The 18,287-nt window shown below is 39.4% G+C and overlaps 1 protein-coding gene across 3 annotated transcripts in view; it reads right to left on the bottom strand.

Moving 5' to 3' along the window:
• The window catches only part of CPPED1 (calcineurin like phosphoesterase domain containing 1), a 42,014-nt gene that overhangs the window by 16,768 nt on the left and 6,959 nt on the right, over nt 1-18,287 (bottom strand). For all 3 annotated transcript variants that reach the window (XM_072935532.1, XM_072935533.1, XM_030284999.4), the window contains one exon: nt 12,469-12,687. In XM_072935532.1, coding sequence (XP_072791633.1) covers nt 12,469-12,687 — 219 coding nt within the window. The remainder of the gene's footprint in view (nt 1-12,468; nt 12,688-18,287) is intronic.

Consider the following 18,287-nt stretch of genomic DNA (forward strand, 5'->3'; position numbering starts at 1 on the left):
GGTGAAATTCAAGCTCTGGAGACTAACAGATTAGATTTGTCGACAGCAGGGCACTGATTCCCTCATTTAATGAAATATTATTTCTATAGCAACAGAGAAACATATTCAGTGTTTATTGCAGAAAACAGATTGTTCAAAATGGAAAATAAGGTCACTGTCCAAGAGCCTAGGAAATCCTACTAAGGAGAGATTGGTTTAGAACAACTGCATCTTGGCTTGACCATCTTGGCAGAAGGTCAAAACAACTTCAAAAGAAGAGAATCCCACAGAGATAACAGTGGGGAAAAGTGGAGGAATGTCTCAGGACCCCTGGGCACAGTGCTGGGGAGGAAGGGCTCAGATGTCCCCCTGGCCCTGAGCTGCACCACCACAACACAATGTGCCACAAGGAGCCCTCCTGAGGCACCTCCCCAACTCCACATCTGAGGTAAGGGACAGGGAAAGAAGACAAAGACAGTGGTAAAGAAGGAAGCCACTGGAAAATTAAAGTGGTCCCTGCCACAGCATAAAAAATATCCTTTTAATCTCTCTCAGGCACAGAGCTATGATATCTAATTGTTCCAGTTTTTAATGAAGAACATTTCTGTTTGATGGACATGGATTTCTTTGGCTTAGAGGGAGCTTTGTTGTAAGTGAACAGGAAAATAATATAGTGCCAAAAGGTAATAAAAAAAAAATATTTGTGAAGTGCCAGGGTAGATGCAACTGAAATAAATTTCTGTGAAGTTTATCCTGGCATCATGTGCAGTGACATTTTTAAATCCTGGGCCACAATTTTCTGTCTTTATGTTAGGTTGTGTAAATAAAGTCTTGCCCTGAGAGAAATGATTTCACAAATTAATAGTCCATAAAGGGCAGCTTGGCTTTTATGAAAAACATGAAAGTGAGAACTGTTGCTGGTGTAGTAGTCTGCAATTTTCCACAGCTTCCCATTTTTGAAAGCTGAGTGATGTGAACAGGAGCATGAAGGTGCAATGTCACCATGCCTGTTGTTTTCTGTTGTGTATCCCTGTTTGCCTCAACAGCTCCAGTGTTCTGTCCTGCACTGCTTAAAGGAACCAAGACAACCAGCCTTCCTCACACACTGTAAGAACAGATTTCAAGACAGTACTTTTACACGACTTTTGCTGGAGCTGTCTTCAGTCAGCAGAACTGCAGATTATTCTGCCAAAGAGAAAATCCTTTAGGTACTAATCCTTAATTACAGTTTTCTTTGGTATTCCACAGAAGGGTGCACCACTCTAAGATTGGGTTGGGTTTAGTGTTTGTAAGGCACCAGCTATTAAAAACAACTTAGTGCATTGTTTCCCCCCAAGCTGTATCTGCAATGCTGATGACAATTTTTGTATAACACAATCCTTCCCATACAGTTACCCCCAACAACACTGTAACTTTTCCTCCAGAAGTATTCCAAATGAAAAATTATCAATTAATTAACAACAGCACCAGTTTTTCTGCTTAAATGAATCAGGAGGGGAAGGGGGGGCTTATGATGGCATTATGAGGTGGTACCCCCAGGCATTCCTGCCTTGGTGTTAGGTGAAGTCTAAGCACTCCCCCCAAGGCAAGAGAAGCCTTTAGCTCACACACCTTAAAAAAAATTAACAATATGCAAAAATGTGGCACAATCATTTCCTGGATTTCTCATTACTTAGTCTCAGTATTTTAATGTATCTTAAATGTCCCAAACTTGGAGAAACTGCAATCACATTGTTTTTTAATGGAAAGCACAAATTTTCAGTTTGAAGAAGAAAAAAAAGGAAAATCAAGTTTTATGCCAGCAACACTCCTGGAAGGCCCTGATATGACAACTGCAATCTGTTTAACATTTAACCCAAGAGACTGCATACATTGCAGACAAAAATACTATACAAAGTATCAAACAGAAATAGTACCTACATTTGATAAAAGCAAAATAGAAAATGTCAAAACACCAGCTATGAAAACAATATTTAGAAAAACACTGGGCCCATTCCTTCTGTAATTTATGATGCTACCAGAAGTATTCTGACATCAAAAGACAACTAATTATTGTTGAAAGCAATCACATGATTGTTAAAAACAACAACAGATAGATCTGTGCATTTTCCTGGGCCTTATGGTGCATCACAATTGCTTAATTCAGAGTCTAACTATTTTGAGTCTTGAGACATTTGTCCTGTTTCACGTGCTTTCATGACTGTCTGCAGGTTTCCTACTCCTCCATTTAAAGGACCTCCCCTAGCACTATTCCCTAAATTTCTAGGGGGGAGGGCAGTCCAAGGCTATACTCAAACACACTCTGTTTTAGCTGCACTGGAGGAAATGTAACTGCTACCTCCATCTCTGTGGGAAAACAGCTCCTCCTGTCAGACCAGGACTGCCTTTCATCTCTGCTCTTGCCTTGGATACCTGTTAGCTCCAGATCAAGAGGGCTACAAGGAAGATCCTACATCGTCCCTGTCTGCTGACAGCCCCAGGGACAGCCCCACTGGTGACACCTGGAAGACATCACAGGTCCAAACCCAGTGGTATTCATCCACACCACGTTGTACCTGCCAGGCTCCTTCTGCAACTGCATCTGATTGCTATGCATTAACATAAAAATCTGAGCTCCAATCTTGCCATTTTTCAAAACACCAACCCACAGCATCTCTTCAGAGCACTGATGCAGATGGAGATCCCTCACCCAGAGCTCTGACACTGTTCCTCACTGTGCTCCCTTCTTTCCTGCCCTTCCCCACCTCATCAATATGGGTGACTCCTGACTGCCAGGGCCACACTCTTCCCTCTACTCATCTGTTTACAATTGATCATCCCATTAAAGTGATTCTCGTGGGCCGTGAGTGGAACAAAACACTACAGTCTCCACATTCTTTTGTGTCCTAGGATGCTACAAAAATGTGATCATGGACCAGGCACTGCATAGAAAGGAAACCCCTCTGGCCACCCCAATTCAGTCTTACCAGTGCTCTCCATTGGTTCTTGCTTTAAACTTAAAAGCTCTCCCTCTGGTGTCTGCTGTAATGAACTAATGCAACACACTGCATCATTCCAAATTATTACATGCAAGAATAAGCTGATCCATTTTAATACACCCATTATGGTCATGTTCTGAGAGGTTTTTTTTGCTTTAGTCTGTGCTGTAATAGCTAAAATGTCTCCACTTTCTTCTTTAGACATATATATTTCTAATCTTCAAATAGCCTGAAGACAATTTTATGATGAACAAAAAATTATGCAGTTAAAAATAATGTAAATATGACTATATTCACTCCTGAACAAACTGATTGACTACTCAGTCTAACTTACAAAGAACCTCATTTCATTAGTTCATTAGTGAAAAGCAGAATCTGGAATACTCATTTGTCTACAGCTGTAAGTAACTTTTTCAGTATATTCAAAACAAGTAATAATCTGAGATTCAAAAAATGATCGTACAGAAGTTTTCCTACATGAAAATATAAATTAATTTTATTATATAACTTCAGGCATTAAAACAAGAAGCTATTATTAGTTTAAGCTAATAATGAACAATTATTACATTAAAGCAATTACAAAATCCCCAACTGAACAATGAAACCTATTAGGGGATCAACTGCTCCTGGTTTCAGCGCATGACTTAAATATAAGGACTGCAAATGCTGACATCTTTCTGAGTGCCAGCCACACAGGTGCCCACATAACAACCTAATTCCTGGCATTTATTGCTCCATGTTCTGCTGTGAAAATAAGTATTATCCTTCACTTAAGCTCAACTCTGCTCTTATCCTTGCTCATCTCCCAGCAAAACAGAGCTGTCACAGCAAGCACAGGCCATCACTGCCCTTGGGTCTGTGCTTCTGCTGAAATCATCACAAAACAGAAAAAAATACCTCTAAGCTCCAGTACCAAAACCAAAGTTAATTAAAAAAACTTCATAAAATCATCTAGTACTCATATTAGATTTTTCGTACTCTCTCTAGTACTTGTATCATAAATGTAAGATCTGAGAAAATTGTGTAGCCAATTACATCGCTGAGATTTTAATATTCAGAGATATCGATCTGCTAATTGGATTTCTAAATTCAACTATAGACTAGACTAGAGAACATGGTCTAAAATACAAATAAATACATACTTGCTGAAGATTAAACATTTGCTTCTGACAGCCCAGTGGTTTCTCTGCAATATGAGCCTGTTGGACTTGTGTGGAGATCTCTGATGCTTCCCTACTCTGGGCTGATTAGAGCAAATTTAATTTCACAGTAAGCTGTTTGAGGCTTTCAACGCTCCATTAGGTTTTACTAGAATCAGATAATTACTACAAAATGCTTATTTATGCAACCACAGTGGCATTTCTTTAAACAGTTATTATTAGATATTTAACAAATAATGTGCTGCTTACCCAAATTCTTAGCTATTATTAACACTGGTGTAAGAGTCTGGAGAAGAAAACAGCCAAGAATCATTTTGGTTTGGATTCCATCCTACCAAGCATATCAGAGTTAGGTTACAACAGCAGAAGAAATAGATGCAGTGAGTTTAGTTAGATTACATTACCTTATGGCCAGGAAATTAGGTCACACCTAAACACTGCCCTATTGATCAGGCAGTCACATATTAATAGAAATGTTACCTTGCACTGAAACAAATACAACCTTTATCTATATCCTGATTCAGTGCAAACATTTTAAAGCCTCTGCTTCTGCCTTGCACCTAAAAAGTCGATCTGTTTCTTTTCTGCTTCATGCTCTATTACAATTCTCCACTGACAAAGATTCAGGAATTGGGATTTAGCTGACAATTTTGCTGAAACTGCAAGTGACACTGGAATACAGCTGCCTCCTCCCCAGCTGTGCCACACTGCTGGGAGTCAAAAAAATACACTGCTTTTGTTAGTCAACCAAGCAGACAGTTCAAATGCCAGAAAAAGCAAATATAGTAAAGGTGAAATGCTTACAGCCATTTTTAAAGGGTGGAGCCTCTTTTAAGACACTATTTTTTTACCTGCTCATATGCCTATTATATGGACAAATCAAACATCAGCATTCATGCTCTTGCCTTTTAAATGAGAAAGGGATTTTTTTTGAGAATTATTACATTTTTAGTTAAAATTAAAACTTGTCAAAATATCTCCTTATATATATGCCTCACTTAAGGGCTAGCAGTGCAGCCTAATTTTATCTGGCCAGTTTTAAAAAATAAATTAATGATCCTTTGTTTTAGCAAAATTGGTTATTTAATGGTAGTTTAAAAGCAGTATTAAAAGCAGTTCACAGTTTTTTTCCTCTGTAGAATGTCTTACCAGATCACTGTATATAGCATTAAGAACTTGAATTGGACCTGACATTTCTCTGTAATTTATTCAGTTCACAAATGTATAAATGGCAGCTTGTGCATTTGCATGCAGATTTCAGCATTACACTCCTATCTCATCCTGTGTGCAAAACCCACCAGCAGCAGATCTCCAGCTCCCCACACCTCGTCCCTGCAGTGTGACCACGCCAGTCCCGCGTGACGCAGCAAAGCAGCACCTGCCTCGCCAAGGACAGCTCAGCTGGCTGCAAAGCAGCTGCAAACGCACAGCTCTGCACAGCAAATGCCTGGGCAATACTTCCTAACAAGGTAGGACACTCATGGGCAAATCACTGTGGACTTTATCAGCTGTGATAAAACTGGACATTTCCTGAACGCTCCATTTTAGTGGATCCTGGACCAAAAGACAGGTAAGACTTCCTGGGATGTACCAACTTCAGCTCTTACACAAAGTATTCACTGACCAGCCCAATATGGCTTTTTAAGTAAGACAATTCAGAACATTCACAAATAGATTTTAAACAATAATGCTTTGACTAGGAACATTTGCCATGGTGTGTGCTTTCCCCAGTTTAGAAAATTAGGCAAATTAAAGGGTTTTTTTTAGAGTTACACTGTAAGGTGTTTGCAATTACATGCTGCAGCCTGTGTCTCAAGATTTATTGTCTATAAAAACTACACTTTTGGAGGGTGTCACGTTAAAGCACTGCATATTTGACAGAAAGAGACAAATATTTTGGACCATGGTAGTTGCACAACCAATTTGGGCATGGGAAAGAAGCTCAAGCTAATCCAGTTGTGATTCTCCCAGGAGAGAGGATACTTTCAAATGCTACAGTGATCATAAACAGAAATGAAGCCATACCACTGTCTGGCCACCAGAACCATCAGTTCTGATGTTCCTCAGCTCTGCAGCTTGTCTATTCTGAATGTAAATAACTTCACTCTCCTCTGTGTACGTGTCATGGCTCATAAGAGGGACTAATTGTATAAAAGCCAGTATGCCCATCTCATCTCATATTCTGATAATCAAATTGTCAAGCAGGAGTCAAATGGAGAAGTACTGATTTGAAAAATTGTCACTTACTTGCTGTCTAAATATGAACTCAGAATCCCAACATTTGGCACCTGTTTTTAAAATCTTGTTGCACATCATTGCCTGCTTTATTATATGAAGAAACTCTGCATGGGAGACAGGATAGGGTATATAATTTTGAGGAGACATGCAGCCAGCAGTTTCACTTTCCACATAAAGAACACACTGTTGCCCAAAATTGTAATTAGCTGAACTGAGCTGATGTGCCTTATTGAGGCTTTATGGAGGAGTTAAGAGCGTTAGCGGAATGTGTGAATTCCTGGGGGAAACGCAAAGCAGTGATGCACACACAGATACACAGAGCACAGCTGGCAGGCAGGGGCAGCTGGCTGGCACCCAGAATGTCCCAGAAGAACTGGAGCCCCTGGAAGCAGCAGCAGGACAGCCACACATCCTGGCAGGGACCCTCGATGCTTGAAGGGGAGAAAGCAGGGAGACAGAGGAAGGACACTGGGCAGGGAGAGCACTTGCATCTCCCACAGTCCCACAGTGATTCTGTCAGTGACAATTCTCTCCAATGACAGCTTTTTACAGGATGCCAGTCGTGGAAGGTAAGTCTGTACATTCCACCAGCACAAGCTGCTGCAGCTCTGGGGCCTTGCCTGGCTGCTTTTTCACCCATTACACAAAATAATGTTCTGGCAGCTTTCAAGGCTGCAGTGCCTCAATGACCATGAACACATCAGCAATGAGCTCTGTATAGTTGGGACACCTCTGTTTTCAGCTTGTCTATTGTCAGGACCTTTGCTGTCACCTCCTGTTTAAACTATTCACAGTAACAACACATGCCCGGGCTCACAGCCTGAAACACACATTAGATGGCACAGAAAAACATGAAATATGTAACAGACACAGTCCTGGAAGCTCTTACAATCCAAATATGGCCTAACAAAGAGAGTGAGAGACACAGACAGCAAGCACACCAAGGAGCAATTAGAAAACATTATTAAATATGACTGAAGCTCTGTAAAGCTTATAGAAAAAATAATATGTTTTAGCTTGTTCTACTTAAAAAAGATATATTTATAGAAGCATAAATGGTGATACGTGTCATAAATAACAATTTGAAACCCCTCAATTAAACAATTTAATAATATAAAACAAAGGTAGAAAAAATATAGAAAAACGTCACTACTTGGGCTTAATTGACAGAAAACACTGATGTGAGATTATAGAGCATTGCACGACCTGGGTAGGGAATGTGTGTATTAGAGATTATTATACCTTCACATTAACTAAAATAATTAGTACAAGTGTTCACAGTGTATTTCAAGTGCTGTAATAGGAAATTCCAGTGATTTTGATTTCTTGTAATTAACATATACACACAAATGAATTTAAAACTGCAAGCATAAACATTATTTGCTCACTGATCCATTATCACACTGCTAATAGATCAAGCTTAATCAAGTTCTATCAGGTTTTTTGTGATTATACACATTATTAGACAAGTCTCATTTCATTTAGTCTCTAAGCAGTTACATTTTATTACAGTCAGAGCTAAGTAAGTTTGAAAGAGACTTGCTGTCTTCTTTTACCCATGTAGGCAGAACAATTAATGAAAAAAAATTAAACACCTGGACTAAATACATCACATAAATAACTTTCCTAGTGAGAACTATCAAGTCACTGATAGCAGTAGCATCATTAAAAAAATGCAGTTAAATAATTTTCTCTGAAGGAATTCAGCCACTTAAAAATAGTTGCTGGATTCTCAGCTTCACAGTCAGTGCTTGTCAGTGGCTTCAGCAGGGTGACCTTGGCTGACAGCAGCTGAATTCTCTGCTGCTGTAACAAAAGGTGTTGAAATGCTGATGCTGTTTCCTGGACACCAGTCTACACTCGAGGTATGAGATGGAGAAGGAAGCACAAGGGTCATCTTAAACTGGAACAGGGAGGACAAGCAAGAAAGAAGCTGGGGGAGTTTGCCCCAAGTTTGAAGGGCACTATCTGTGGAACAGACACCAGCCTCGTTGAACTTGAGTCAGGACTGGGGAAGAGCTCAGCCACTAAAGGTGAGATTTTGCTACAGAGCACCCAAAAAGGGCAAATGAATGGATTAAGTCTCCTATGAGCAACTTGAAAAAGTCTCTGCATTGCCCTGGGTCTTATGGGATACGAACATCCCTGACACCTGCTGACAGCAATCCAGGAGATCTGGAACCCAGGAGGCAGTCTGGGACAATCCCTGGACACAGACCCAGCAGGCAGTCTGGGACAATCCCTGGACACAGACCCAGCAGGCAGTCTGGGACAATCCCTGGACACAGACCCAGGAGGCAGTCTGGGACAATCCCTGGACACAGACAGGGCAACCAGGGCCCACTCTCCTGGTCCTGCTACTCACGAACATTGAAGTGCTGGGGGATGTGTTAATCCTGGCAGCCTTGGCTGTAGCAGCCTCCAAGGTGGAGTTCAAGGTCCTGAGAGGAACAGGAAAGGCACAGAGCACATCTGGGGCCTTATGACAGCACACTGGCTTATTCAGGGATCAGCTACAGGATTCTGTGTGAGGCTGCTCTGAAAGCAAGAGTTTGAGAGGGTTGACAAGTGCTCAAAGACAAGATCCTATGAACAGAAGAATGGTCCTTCTGGATACTCAGGGAAGGCAGAGGGAGAGAGAAAAATGTAGGCTATAAGGAGAATGATCTGGTTAAATGAGGAACTCATGCCTGAGAACCAATGAGAAAAGGACATAAAAGGGAGTTGGAACCAAAGACATACTTGAAAGAAAGAATACTGAAAAAGTACCTGGGTATGCAGCGCTGCTGTCAGGAGAAGCACCCTGAGGGCTGCAACTAGCAGAAGGCAGCAAAAGCTTCAACTGCTACTTTAGCCATAAAATAATAAAGAAAATAGAGCCCACTGCTGTGTGAGGCAGTGACAAGCAGCAGGTACTCAGAGCTTCCTTTGCCTCCCTGCACTGAAACGTTCTCCCTGAGCTGAGGAGCACAAGAAACACCAGGATGGAACCAGCATCTCCTGTAAGTTTCAACCCAGGCCATCCCATGGGACTGATGGGATGAATCCAAGAGTACTGAGAGTGCTGGCTGATGTCAGTGCGAGGCACTGCTCTATAATCATCAAAGGGCTGTGGAGCTGGGATGTTGCAGTCTGGATGAGTAGAGAACAAGATGGGTGAGGAATTGGCTGCTGGACTGGAACTGGACTGTTGGGCTCCGGATGTATTGGTAACGGAACAATATGAGAAGTTTTCATAAAACCAAACAGGAAGGTCCAACTTCATAGGAGAACAGTAACATTTTTAGAAATCAATTTCTAGATATTTAGAAAAATGCAAATAAACACATAATCTGATCAACATTATTTTACAGATTACCATTTTTGTCATACTAAATGATATTATACTCAATGCACACAAATGCCTTCAGAAGGAAATCCTTCATTGTCATGGTATATCCAAGTGTAAGCATGGAGTTCACAGAAATTATATTCAGTGAGATAGTTGCACTATAAGGTATCACTTAAAATTCTTCATGTGACTGTACCACAATATTAGTGTTACCAAGAATAGATATCCTATTCTGATTATGTAATCAAGAAAAACTTCTGGAAATAATATTCAGAGTACAAACTACTTTTAATCAGCAGCTAAATACCAAGATATGATTACTTCGTTGCTCTAATGACATCTGTAATGGATTCCAAGTGCTGTGCCTGATTGCTTCCCAGCTGATCAGGATTCTGTTCATCACTTCTAGCTGCTGGAATTCTGAGATTTCTTGGAGTTCCTCTGCAAAAGGCTTCAACACTGGTTCAGCTAAATGGCTATAGTGCCTGCTTTAAAACAGTCCCTCAAAAACTCTACCCTCAGTACTCCATGATAAAATGTTTTAAGGGAAGAGAGGAAGATCTGCATTGCGCACTCGCTTTTTACTGACAGGAGTTGATTAAAAAGCTGTATGATCTCCCTGTCCTTTTAGGCAACTAGTCCAAAACTGCTAATCCACAGGTCTCTGCACCATAGAGCAAATCACTGTTTATCTCTGTCATCAGTTTAGACAGAAAGACAAAGGGCTGTAAAATTGTACTTTTATGTAGAACTTAATGGTTAAATTGTACTTTATGTTTATCAACACACAGCAGAGCAAGCCATTTGTATAAACACAAAGGCAATAATGAAGTAATTGTTCCAGCTGAATATTCTACAATTCCTTTTAATAGTGCATTTCCTTAACCACTTTCTATAACTACAAGATAACACAGGCTTGAAAACTATTAACATAATTTCAATCACCAAGAAATTATTAGAGAAGTTAAAATATGGTGGCTCAAGTGAGGCAATCATAGAATCACTGAATCATTTAGCCTGGAAAATACCCTTAAGTTTACTGAGTAATGAGCTGCTCTTTCTTGCAATTTCTTGGAAATTGCACGAGGCAGCTTCAAATATTTATACAAGGCACAGCACACCCATCACACAATGTAGGTGATCTCACCAGTACAAACCACTCAGTTTCTTTCACATGTCTGTTAACAAAATGAATAATGCTAATGTTTTGCAAAGCCCTGACAGGTTTGTATTTAAAACGTTACCAAGTCTGAGACATACACTGGCAAAAGGGACAATAATGACACAGAGAACCACTGCTAGAAAAAAAAAAAACCCAACCAAATACCAGAAGTACCACACACAAGACTTATTGTATCAGCCATTCAGTCCCCAGTGGAAGTCAGAAGATTGCTGGCTCTCTAGTTCACACTTAAACTCTACCAACAGAGAAGCCTTAACATAATGTTGTTTGAAGTCAAAAGAGACAAAAGGACTCAGAACTTTGCACTGTTTTAAGAGTATTTGAGAAATATCCAGGTAAACAGAAACTAACTTAGCCTCCTGAATTATTTAAATTTTTAGAGTGAAAGATCACTTTCAAAAGGATGTATAACACTTATCATTGATCCTGACTTTTCTTTCTCTTACAAGGGATACTGACACCAAAATATGTGGAACACCTACACAAATTAGAAGTCCTAATTGAAACATTTATTAAAACTGTGCTATAGGAAGACGATTCCAAAATTTATGGACGCATGTAAGCCAATAAAACTGCATCATGGCATACTTTATGATCAAGCTACTGAGGTGTTACGCAGTAGATTCAATCTTAAAGCTTAAATCTGTTGTTTTTTACACTTTCCCACTCTTTCAGCAAAACTGTGTTCTGATCAAAAGAAAGCCTACAAATACTGTCAATCAATTTGACAGCTAAAGTCTTAAAATTAACATTGTGGGACAGTGAAGGAATCAGTGAAAGGTCTCCAACGTGCTTGAAGCCCTGCTGTGTGAGCAAGGGCTGGGAAGCAGCTCCTGAGGTGCAGGTGGCGTGTGAAGCAGAGTGGAGCACAAGGCACAGGATGTTTGCAGGATCCCTGGGTGGACTGTGGTGCTGCCAGTGACAGAGCCAGGGCTGTCTGCATCTCTGCTGCTTATCAGGGCTAACAAATGTGGGACACGGTGCTTAGATCTGCTTTCCAGACCACTTCTTAGCAGGTAACACCACTTCTAATTTCACTTCCACAAAAAGTACTTATCTTTCTTGTAACTCACCGTTCTGGATGGTTTGTTGTTCTTCCTCTCAGTGTACAAAGAAACACACTGAGCTCAGAGTCTCACAGCCACAGGAGAGAGTTGCTAGAGCTTGAACTCATTGACCTCTAACATTTAAAAACTTAACTTAAATATTTGACTATATTAAGCACTAGAAATCTAGATAATTCTCTGAGCCTTACTCACTTTAGCTACTCAAAAAGCCATATATAGTTTTTGTTATTTTCTTGGCATTAGTTTTCCCCAGTGGCTAGAGCCCCTCCTTGTCATCTCAAAGCAAGTAATTAATTAATGAATGTACAGCCTTAAGATGAATGCTACACTAAGTCAGATGAAAAAAGCAGAATATCTCAAGAATCATCTACAAATCACAGGGTTTTTTTTTCCCCAAAATACCAAAACAGGAACTAATACTAATGATACTTATGAAAGGCTCTTTTGAAGTTAAGTAAATTAGCCTTATTGCCAATCAGAAATATAAAAAAATGGAGTGACTACCTCCATTCTGCACTTTTAATTGCCTTACCTGGCATTCCATGGACAAGGTCTCCACACAGCACAAAGAACTTGGGTTTAGGCTTTAGTTTGTTAATGGCCTGCACTGCTTGCTCTGCTAATTTAATTTCTTCTCCCCATTCATCATCTCCATTATTAGTGTCTCCATGTGTCCAAGCTTTCATCAGTCCAAACTGAGGATCTGCTCCTTGGATGAAGTAGAAGGGTCCCTTCCATTGGTACTCAGCATCTAAGAAGAAAAATAAGGAAAAAAAACCAACCCAGTAGAGACACTTAATAGAGAATGAGAGTTTCCATACATCATTGATTGTTCTTCAGTAGGCTGACACTGCTTTAATGCATATACAGAATTCTGTACTCATTCATACACGACAAATATAAAGGCAGAAGTACAAAATTTTCCTCTAACATATAGCTGTAGAAAAAAAGTATATTAATCTAATTATACCACATAGTAATTACAGACTGATTAGAGGAGAAGTATGTGAAGAATTCAGCAAATAGTGCTGGAAATTACAAGACTACAACACAGCACAAGTGTGTAACATTAGATTTCAGCTGACTCTTTTAGGATTCCAATTATTGCTTCTTTAATTAACAAGTTAAAACATACAGAGGTTTCACATTTTATGGTTCCAGTAGACTTTTTCTTAAATTATTAAGGAGTTAGATGCTTTTTGTTCTCATAGTTTTAGAGAAAAGTTGGATGCAGCACATTCTCTGGAGCCAGGACTGAAACCACTCAACAGGACCAAGGTCAGCAAACACCAAACCCAGCAACATCAGAATCATCAGCAACAATGAAAATCCAAATTTACTGCTGCCACAATTGCTCCCAAGACCTATGACAAAAACGTGAGAACTCAGAAACAAATTTCCATTGATAGAGTCAGCGTAGGCAGAGGGTAGGACAGAATCTGTACTGGTACAAATTTTTTATAATTCTTTTTCCGGTATTGTAATACCAAATACAACAAAGAAAGGGTGACATATATGACTACAAGCCTATTTGCAAGACAAAAATCTCAACACTGGGCAAATAAAACAATAGTTGACTACAAATTTAAAACAAAAATGGGTAGTCTGTTTCCTACACTTATATCTCAAGCTGGAAGTACAAACACAAGTACACTGTGTTTTCTCCAGCTGTCTATATGCATTCATTTGCAATCTGAATATTTTAGTTTTGACAGCTCTATTTGGCTTAATACATTTACTGTTATTGGAGGATTTTAAACAGCATTTAAACTGTTAAAAACTCACAAACTACATCCATCTACAGTTGAATCTAAAAAGAAAATATACAAATTATTTAAAATTGAAATATAATCATTTAATATACTCTCATATAATGTCCGTCTGATCTGAAATCCATTTTGATGCAAAACTGGTCTTCTATTAACAGAAGAGAAGAAGCATGTTCAACACATTGATGTACTTTTGATTTCCTTCCACAAGCTCTAGAACTGAAGCTTCACACTCTGCAAGAAGGGGAGTGTGTTTCTTCCAAGCAAGGTTAGAAAACAGAGTTCAGAATTCATTTCTGGCACCATGGATATGGATAGGCTGGAGTGAGGGATGAGGAATGTAGGCAACTCCCGGAAGCTGCTTGGAATTGTCATCTGTTGCTATGGCATCAGATCGTTTTCCCAAATGAAAGCCTCTGTGCTTTACTTAAACTAACATTTCATTTCTAAACAAAATTATTTATATACCAGCACTGACTTAATCTAAATAATAATCATGTATTTTATAGACAGAAACTTCTAGCCACTCATTGGCTTTTAATTCTGAAATAAAATTTACTCTTCAAGTTACACAACTGTTCAGAGAAGTGAAATGATCTATCAATCCATGAGTTTGCAGTATAAGCCTTATGGAACCACTTGAATGCCAAAAATAATTTAGGTTTTTATTTTATAACTTGCATAAAAAATAAAATTGCCATAAAAGCAGCTTACATGATGCAGTAAAGGCACTGTTTGTGCAGAGAAATCAGGTTACAGTTTTTATAGGCAGAAAGTTATAGTAGAAAAAATCAGTTAAGGAAGCTTGCATCAGAAGCCCTTTGCGACCTCTACAAAATGAAAGTGAATAAAAGGAATGTCTGGAACAGGAACTTGGTTTGGAGGAGTGACACAATTTATTCATTAAATGGGGAAAAAGATCTAACCTTTGAACTAAATAGCAGGCCTACTAATACCTTTCCCTTTTCCAGCAACCTGATAGACAGTACTGATAAATCAATGCTGAGCAAAATCTACTTGTTTTGTATTGTTTAATCTGAAGCCAGTATTTTTACCATAGTAGCCTAAGTAAAATATAGTTACATTTATTTATTTTTACAGAGACTACTTAGAAAAAGAGCTAGCATTTGTTGTTAAACACTGTGTTTCAAGTATGGACAGACTGTGTTATCCTTTCAGAGCCTCAGCAATGGTGCGTGGTGGGCACAGGCAGCTGCAGCACCTGGAGCAGTCCGGGCTGGGTGGCACAGGCAGCAGGGCTGGCCCAGGTCCCAGGAACTTCAGGTAGGACACTTCAGTACACACAGGTCTGGCAGGCAATGCACTCTCAGGGAGCAGTTGGGAAAGCCAGACTAGGGGTTATTCTAATATATGTTTCAAGGTTATTTTATTTTCCTGACCTATATTCATGCCAATACAGTAACTCTCTAGGTTTTAAGTACCTGACTGTTTCTAAGACTGTGCACAGATGCTCTGGTTTGAGTGGGTGAGTGATGGTCATGTGAGGCAAAGAGAGAGACTGATAAGATGAATTTCAAAAGAGAAGTTCAGTACACAGACAGAATCAAGAAATGGCAGAAGAAAGGAGAAACAGAAGATGCAGGGGTGGAGGTGGTGAAGAGTGGGGAGAAAAGGAAGGAGATAGGAGGTGAAAAAAGAAAGGAACTGAAAATGATGCAAAGGTATGTGCTATATTCTCCTGTAGGAAAGAAAAAGATAAAATGAAGAAAGTGAAGCAGGGATATCAGAAGAGAGCCAGGAATCAGGGCTACAAGGATAACATTTACTTAAAATGTTAGTTTAATTAACTGGTCTTAGTCAAATAATTCAGTCAATAGCTATTTCTGTGGTATTCAATAACTCATCAGATAGTTACAAAAAAAACAGTAAGGCTGAATAAGTATTTTCTACCTTTGTCTTTTTATTTGATCACTCCAATCAGAAACATTAAAAACAAATAACCTTAGTACTCAAACCAAATTCCATTGGCTTATTATTTATCAATTGTTACTCACTGCTTTTTTTCCCATGAAAAAAAAGTATATGGGAACAAAATAAAGTAAGGATACTGTTTAAACTTACAACTTAACTTTTTCCTTAAAATCAGGAATGTGCTTTAATTACTGCAAAGTACTATAAATATAAAAACAGAGTATCATGATTAGAGTTGCATAAGTACACCACTGGTGTGAACTTGCACCTGGCACCAATCTCAAGCCTGTTTTGAATTCAGTTAACCCAGGAAGTAACTCTTGAGTGTCCTCACTGGTCTGTCTTCAGAGTTCTTTTTGCAAGTTTTTCCTCTTCTTTGCAAGCTGTGACACTAGTCAGCTAAAGTTGCAAGTGTTGCTACTAGTGCTATTTCACTAATTCTCATCTGCATGAGTGCTCTTCCAACAAACCAATATGGTAAGAGGGTGGCAACAAGAAACATCTGGAAAAAGCATCTTCCACTACCACAGATGGACCCAGAAGTCTTCTGCCTTACAATGACGTGGTAATGGACCCTGTTCAGATCATTATTCTGTACCCTCATTTTCTCCCTCACCATCTGCTTGTGCATTTCTTGATTCAGCTACCCACAGAACAGGTACTATGAGCAAGCAAATAAATGTTGTCTGCCCTGTAAGTCAGGCCCCGCAAGGCCCTGTTTGAAACCTTTCTCTGGTCTTTGCATTGGATCTCAAGAACAGTGCTCAGGGAGATCCTTCTGCTCCCATGCTGGGGGTCTGCCCAAGCCTGGCAGAGGGGAACTAACAAACACCACTGGGCACAAGTGGTAGGAGGGCCAACAGCTGCTTCTGCAACAATCCTCTAGTCACGATCCAGGTCCCAGCTGCTGCTTCCAAAGGTTTCAGTTAAATAACGTGTGCAATGGCTATCATCCCTTCATATGTAGCAAATGACTTCTGTGGGAATAACAGTAAAAGCATTCTTCTCACTAGCAGTTTGAATTTTCAAGCCTTTAGATGAGCTATTTCATTGTATTAGATGAAGTGCATGCTAGGTAAAGCAACAGAAGATTAGGATTCAATTAATATTTTTTCTGTCCTCTCCTTTCCATCACACAATTGAATGAAGCTGAGAATGCCTGAAAATTGGTTCTTCATCCCTACAGACGTTGAAGGTGTTTGTGACTCTCAAAATTTACCATAACAATAAGAAAACACAAATGCAGAACAAAGTTGAGACTTCTCTGATAACTGATGCACATACGGTTTCCATTTCTGAAGGACAAATGATGTCTGTGGGCCTGCTCTTACACACCAAGCAACAGAAAACTCCTATTTCAAAGCAGTTTTGGTTCCAGATCTCCTTAAAAGCACAGCTGATTGCCACTGAAGAAGTCCAACTTCTGAACATGTTGTTATGCCTCAGTTTCAATAGTTTCCTTCTCTTTTTCTGTTCCCATGAATGCCAAAGCACAGACAGAGGATCAATGCAATGTATTTTTAGTAGCACTGGCTGAAAAACAGTGCCAGCTTCTAATTTTATCTAAGGATTAATTCTATGAAGGACCGAAGAAGTCACAGTAACTCACCAGAGAAAACCTCAGCCATGTATTATGATCACAGGCAAAAAGATACTTCAAGGACTTAAGTGGGATTTCAGCTGAATCTCCCAACTTCTAAAGGACAATAGCTAATCTCTTGCTATGCCTTCATTTCTTCCCCTTTTGCTTTTCCTAGTTTCACCTCTCTTTTCTTGCCCCATCTCCAAGGATCACCAACACATCTATTGAGATTGCTCACAAAAACTACTGGCCTCTGCCAGGCACACAGGATTGTGAATCCTGGTGGGATTTCCAGTATTTCCCTGGTGGGATTTTTTATAAGTACTTTGGTTGGGTTCAACAATACATTGGTGTTCTTCCTCCTCTCCACTCTGCAGAATTTAATGGAAACAAATCAGTTATGGAAAGTTACTCCTGTCCATAATCTCTCTTTGGACACTACTGTACCAGAGCAGTTTGGATGTGGACACATCTCCAGTGCCTGCTCAGTCCATCACGGGCAGTATGAATACGAAAATGCCCTCATTGTCACATTGGGTTTGACAGGAGAATCAATACCACTTCTCTGAAAATCAGAGCACAGCAGACATAGCGATATGGTTCCCTGCCCTGAATTGTCTCTGCCTACAAAGTGTGCCTGTGATTCTTTTTCTGAGTAAAATTGAAAAGGAAGCACAACATTGGTTTTCCAAAGAAGGTCTATGCAGGAAGGAAAATGGACTCTCTTAAATGAAGTAAGTATGTACACATCATAGACAACACAAAAAGCAACAATTTGTCTCCATCACTCTCAGTCCTGAAATAGCTTGAAAACCAATAAAGGAATTGTGCTACATTTTTAACAATTTCTTGTTATATATTTTAACATATAAAAATATAAAATATATATTTTATATTATCAATAGATGTGGATTAGAAAATTCATTATTTTTGTATGCCTAAATACAAAAGATTTCAGTCTAAAGAAATATGCAAGTCTTTCAGCTGTTTTTTTTCCATGTGTACCTGGAAGTCCACCAAAAGATATGACTACTGAAGATTCTGTTGAATGACCAAGGCAAGCTGTCA

This window comes from Taeniopygia guttata, chromosome 14 (assembly GCF_048771995.1).
Source record: "Taeniopygia guttata chromosome 14, bTaeGut7.mat, whole genome shotgun sequence".
NCBI classification, from domain to species: domain Eukaryota; kingdom Metazoa; phylum Chordata; class Aves; order Passeriformes; family Estrildidae; genus Taeniopygia; species Taeniopygia guttata.